Source organism: Chamaea fasciata, unplaced genomic scaffold (genome assembly GCF_029207755.1).
Source record: "Chamaea fasciata isolate MVZ Bird 193981 ecotype frontalis unplaced genomic scaffold, bChaFas1.0.hap1 SCAF_22, whole genome shotgun sequence".
Lineage (NCBI taxonomy): Eukaryota > Metazoa > Chordata > Aves > Passeriformes > Sylviidae > Chamaea > Chamaea fasciata.
Window position 1 is genome coordinate 7,655,657 of NW_027094107.1, and position 6,083 is coordinate 7,661,739.

General features: G+C 42.0%; 1 protein-coding gene across 2 annotated transcripts in view; it reads left to right on the plus strand.

Annotated features, from left to right (window-relative positions):
• Positions 1-6,070, plus strand: part of AMMECR1 (AMMECR nuclear protein 1) — an 81,248-nt gene extending 75,178 nt beyond the window's left edge. For both annotated transcript variants that reach the window (XM_066202319.1, XM_066202318.1), the window contains one exon: positions 994-6,070. In XM_066202319.1, coding sequence (XP_066058416.1) covers positions 994-1,108 — 115 coding nt within the window. In that variant the 3' untranslated portion in view covers positions 1,109-6,070. The remainder of the gene's footprint in view (positions 1-993) is intronic.
• Positions 6,071-6,083: the final 13 nt, after the last annotated feature.

Consider the following 6,083-nt stretch of genomic DNA (forward strand, 5'->3'; position numbering starts at 1 on the left):
TGGTGGGGCTGCTGCTGTATTGTCATGGAAGCCCCTCAGATCCCTGATCTGCTGGATCCTCAGAGAAACCTTTGGGTTATTCCCGTATCTCAAGGTGTGAGACACGCAAGCCGTGCCCTGCTTTGACAGCCAGGGTACTAGCGAAACTCTGGCAGGGCATTCCCAGGAGTGGGGACAAGGATTTAATATTCTACTTCATACTGGTTCAGTTTGGTTTTGCTGATTCGATAAAACGTGTGTGGCAGCCAGAGTAGTTCAGAATTGGCAGCAGATACTCTCTGCCCATAGTATTGTTGTTAGGTGGTGCAGGGTAGAGGAGTCTGTAGGAATGGCTCTAAAGCTGTTTATTTGTATAAGCCTGCAGTGTAAATGACTGCTGAACTCCAGCTGTCCAGTCATGCATGGAGAAACAGGATTTTTTACAATCTTAGGTTATAAGGAAGTTTTGACCATTTGTCTTCTTCAAGGAGATCAAGACTTTGGGTCTCAGTGAGTGTTTGGAATTCTGGGTTCTTCTAGGAGGAGGAGCTGAGGTCACATGTTTTGTTGAGTTTGGAGAGTTCTGTGATTCCAGTCTAAAAAGAATGTAACTACATCTAAGCTAGCTGGGATAATTTTAAAAGCAGAATTTGGCAGACAGTTGACACTGATTGTTTAAAAACAGCCCAAAAATCCGCAGTGCCTGTTCATGGTTTTTCCTAGCAGGCTTCTGTAGAGGCTTGGCTGAAGATACAGGACTTTCTCTATTTCCTCTACTTCGACCTACATAGTGGGCAACCATTTTTATTCATTCTCTTTGCCTAAAGTCTTATTCATGTCGTGATTTGTCGTACGACTCGGGAAGTGACCCTGACAACTGTGGCAGTTCCCTTGCGCAGCCGGAGTCAGTCTCACTGCCAGCATCATTAGTCCAGAGCTGTCCCCACTAAGGCAGCGAGCAGTGAGCGCTGCCCTGGCAGCAGCCCCTCACCTCTGCTCTCTGCTCTCTGCCAGGTACCGCAGCGAGAAGATGACCATGAGCTACACAGAGTACCTTGCCCATCGTCAGCACCACCACTTCCAGAATGGTATTGGGCACCCCCTCCCACCCTACAACCATTATTCCTGACACTGAGCCGCATGACCAGTCACTGGACCTCTCTGCAGACCTCTTCCCAGGAGACCCTGCCCCTTCTTGGTCTAGCTATCTCTATTACTGTACCATTTTATGATGATAGTTTCCGTTGCCACGTTGAGGCTCCTCGCTTGGTTCAGCTCATCGTGGCAACGGGAGGGGAAAAACTTGCATCACTACCAAGATCCCACACCTTTTTATTATTGAGTCACTGCAGATTTTTTTTTTTTTTTTTTTTTTTTGCAGCATTATATACCCCCTTGGGGTTTTTTTTTTTAATGAAAATTTCAAATTTCTACTTCATTAACGTGGAATTATATCAACCAAGGCTTTCTGTAACTGTGGATGGAAGGAAGAGTTTAGGGATTGCAGTTAGGGAAGCTTTGCTCAGCAAAACAGGCTTTGGCATAACGGGCGTGATAGGGAATGAAACATATCAGATTCAGGTATTGAAGCAGACCATGAACTGCGTTTTCCTGGGATTCCTAATGACGTCGTGTGTCCGGTATCTTCCCCTCACAGTCAAGGTTCCATGTAGCTCTGCCCAGGATCTCCAGATCCAGCACAGACAGCCCAGCACCAAGGCTGACACACAGAATGCTTTTTTTGGCACGAAGAGAAGCAGCTCGGCGAGAGGTGATGTTAGCATGGCAGCATTTTCAGAAGCAGGTGGCCTCAGTGGCAGGGCACGGTCCCGCCCAGGAGCCCTCAGTGTCCACCTGTGCTGGGAGCCAGGGCAGCCCGGGCTGGCGGGAGCGGTCACCGGGACGCGTTTGCAGCGAGGCCACGCCTTCCCGATGGCTCAGATTAGGAGTGACACTTGTGTCCTAAAAACAAGAGTGGTGAGTAGCAGATGTCGTATTAGGAGGAAAATGGATTTAGATTTTAGTGCCTTTGACTATAACAGAATTATATACTTATATGTAAAATTCATAGAAAACTTATACTCCAGACATCCTAGCAAACCCTGTCGAGGCTGCTCTGGCATTCAGGGTTTTGGACACTTTTTTTTTTTCTCTTTAAAATGAGATCTATTTTTTATTGTTATTATTATTGGCAAACTTATTTTGGAAAAGAGAAATCCCTGTTTTGTTCTTTCATCTGCTCTTGAACTTACTGAGTTTTATCAAGTCATGAACAGTTGGATCAAGTTAACTTTTGTTTAATCAAAGAAAAAAAAAAAAGACTGTTGTGAGAGAGCCAGGACAAGTACACCATAATGTTCCCTGTTTTCATCTATTGCAGGAATAGTGCTTGAGAGCTGTAAGTACTGTAGTAATTCTGATCCCCCTCCACACGGTAGAAGAGAAAGAAAAGAAAACCCATTGGAACTTTTTTTTCTGCTGTAAAAATAGGATTTAGTCAAAGGTATGTGTGGTCTGTTTGCAAGGGCGGTCGATGGCAGGAGCTTCCTCCTGTGCCTGCACAACTCCCACGGCTGCCTGGTACAGAAAAGACCTTCCTGATCTGTGTGAGTAAACCACAGGAAGCAGAAATCCCAGTTACTCTCAATAATGAATGTTTGCAAATTACATTGGTACATAAAAATCAAACGGAGAAAATTCAGTTGTTCAAAAAAAAAACCACCAAGAAATTGGATGAAGTGTCCAAGTGTTTCAGTAGGGTTTCAGTCAGATAAGGATCAGTGATGCTCGTCCCTTACGTGAGGTTAGGTCTGCCGCTTAATTCCTCTGGAGGTTCTTGTCGAAGGTCTTTGGTGTTCCTTCATCCACAGCATTTAATGTCCAAATATTACTATTTTCAGTTGCGATGCCTTAATTTTTAAGCAGAGGGCCTGAAATTTCAGGAGCCAAGAGATGCCAGCCAGAAGCTGCAAAAAATGACTAGATGTTTATACAGAGGCTATTTTGGATGATACTGTTGTCTTGTTTCTACTTGGGGAACGCTTTTAGATGAATTAAGTCTTCAAGTGGAAATGTTGAACAAGTGGCTGCCTGACAGAATTGTGGTTTTTTTTTTCCTTTTTCTTGCCCTTATAGGGAAACCTGAGCACAAACTGAATCATTCTGCTGCGAAAACAAAACAAACAAAAGTCACCCAACCCCATCTTTATCTGTCATCTCGTTACAGCTCGCTCGTGCTTCTGCCACGAGCTCATTGTTAGAAGTTTTTTAAAAAGATCTATTATATATAAAAATATTATATGTATTGAAAGGTGCTAATCAACCTCAAGAAGGTCACGTGACTGGTCATGCGGATCTAAAAATCATATCAGATTTTTTTAAGAAATCTTCGATATATGCAGATGTTATACAGAATTTCTTACCAGTGTAATAATGATATACTGATGAATAAACAATCCTGCAGGATTTTAAGGACAAGGTCAGCAATACTTCCCACCATGGCTTGGGGGAGAAAAGGATAGTTTTGTCTCCTTTTTGTATACAGCATAATGCACAATGCATTTTTGTCTATCTCTTAGTAGCTGTTGCTTAAAGAATACAGTTCAAGGGTGTTCTACAAACTGTAAAGGTGTGCTTTTGAAGCGAGCTCATGCCAGACCCTTCTGGACCAGAGTTTTGTATCACTAATTAAAAAAAAAAACTGTTACAGAGTCTGTGGTCAATCAGATTGTATGATTTTTATTTTCTTTTATTTTTAAGATTGGAATAATCAGTCTACCTACAGTGTTTCTAGGGCACCTACCTCCTCAGCACACTGTGCTGAACTGCTGCAGATTGTTTCTCTGTAATTGTGGGATTCTTTGTACCAAACGTGCAGCTCACTGTGACATGCACTGGCACAGAATAGGTCTGCTTGCTTAAAGCTGATCAGCAATTGCTCTCACTAATGTCATTCCCTCGTGGTTACTTTGAGTAGCTCTTAGCTGGATTCTTGGGGTTAGTACAGGTTTGTTTTTCATTTGGGGTACTTTATAGAAATTAAGGTACAACCAAGTAGCTTATTTCACTGTTTGTTAAGTTGAAACGCTGATTGATTTTTAACGAGCACTACTCAGTTTGCCTTATTCCATTGAAGAGATTGTGTTGGCTTTTGGTTTGTTTTATTATTTCTTTTTTTTCATTCTCTTGCCTAATGTTCCTAAAAACTCTGTTCTGTAAACTGAGTTAGACAACCAAACCATAGACTTTGACACGAAGCTGTTACTCGGTGATGCTTCAAGTGTCCTTCCAGCCGACGTCCATCCCAGCGATGCTGCTCCGGCCTGGGGGGACCTGCCTGACCTCAGCCCCCTCTGGAACCAAGGTGGGCACAGCCCTGGCACACCTGGAGTTTGGATCTGGACTCTTCTTGTCTTCAACTGTGCGGGTTGTTAAAAACTCTCTTGTCTGGAGTAGGTTACATCTCTTATTCTGTGTGTTAGATCGAACCAAAGAAGCCTCCAGCCATGCCCAAATGCTGCTCCTAAAGCCTGCCTTCCAGTCCTTACTAAATCCCTGCAGGATTAAATGTGTTAACTTTTTTATTTTTGTACAGTTTCTAACTGATTTTTGCTAGTGATGTTAATGGAATTAAGTTTATTTGGGGAGTCTGAGTATCTCCTCAATTTAAAGAAACTGGTGACTTTCATTTTATGTTAAAAAAAAAAAAAAAAGAAAAATGTTTAAAAAAAAAAAAAAATAGAAACCCAAAGTGTGCCTCTCAGATTTAAGGGTTTCTGGTTACATTTATTCTTAAGACCAGCAATGATTCTTTATATACAAAGATATGTTTTCCTCATTTTTTATTACTGTTAAAGAAAAAAAAAATAAAAAAGAAAAACCTCTTTCTTTGCTCTGGACTCAGTAATTGCGCTGGTACATAAACGCACTGAGAAAACAAACTTTTGTTTGAAACTTTTGTAACAACTTATGACTGTTTTTGTATATCAAAGTTGATTCTTTTCGAGATATTTGGATCTAGTTTCTAAGTTATTTTAGTGTTTTATATGTTACGGAAAAAAAAAAGAAAAAAAAAAACCAACGAACTTACTTAAAATTGTTCACCAGCATCTTGAGTTATCTCCAATGCCATGGTGACACACAGTGGGCTCAGAGCTACCTGGAGTAGCTTGGAAGGCCTCAGTCCTTTCCTTCCTTCCTTAGCAACTCAATTGATGACAGTAACATCACAGATTACCCGAACCCCCTTCCTTTATAACTAGATCCTTCTTCCTTCCACATTGAATTGCTATTAGTGTGAAGAAACTGGTGAAATGGGCATTTTAAGTATGGCTTAAACAAGAGAAAAATGAGGAAAAAAGAAAAAAAAAATGCTAGAAGGTTATCTGTGGGTCTGTGAGATATGGCTGTGGAAAGATATTGTAGTAGTTTTAACACTATTGTTATTACCTTTTAAATCATTTACCCAATAAATAAGGAAAAAGAATCACCATTTCTTTTTATGTTTCTCTGCTTAATTGTGTGGCTTGGTCACTGTTTTTATTGAAGCATTTGTGCCTGGTGTTAATGCCACAGGCTGATGGCGTGTTAGAAATCTTTTCCTGTCTTTCCTTTTTGCCTGCTGTGGGAACAAACTGGGGACAGGTACGTGCAGCTTTCACTGAACCCTCCCAGTGCAATCAGCATTTATATCAGCTGCATCAGTTATTTATCGGTATTTATAGCAATTGCCAGTTCACTTTTATACTTCTCATGTCTGACTTTACACATGGAGATCTGTGCAGGCCTGAGCTCCCTCCTGTGAGAGGCAGAAGTGGTTTCAGTCTTTCGAGGCAAAACTTCCTTTGCAGAAAGGTGCAGCACTGCTCCCCCTGCCACTGTCCAACAGGACATTGTCCAGCGTGGATGGAAGAATCTCTGTCAAAGCAGCGGCACAGCTGAAGCCAAAATCGAGTTGGAGAACTCCGGTCCCTCAGCCAAATTCCCGAGAGAATTCCTGAGACACTTTCTATGAGTCTGAGCGAAAGGGAGCGTATGTCCTCTGCAGGGCAATTCCTGAGACAAAGCATTCCATCTCCCTGGAACTCGGCTCCGAGTTCAGCAGG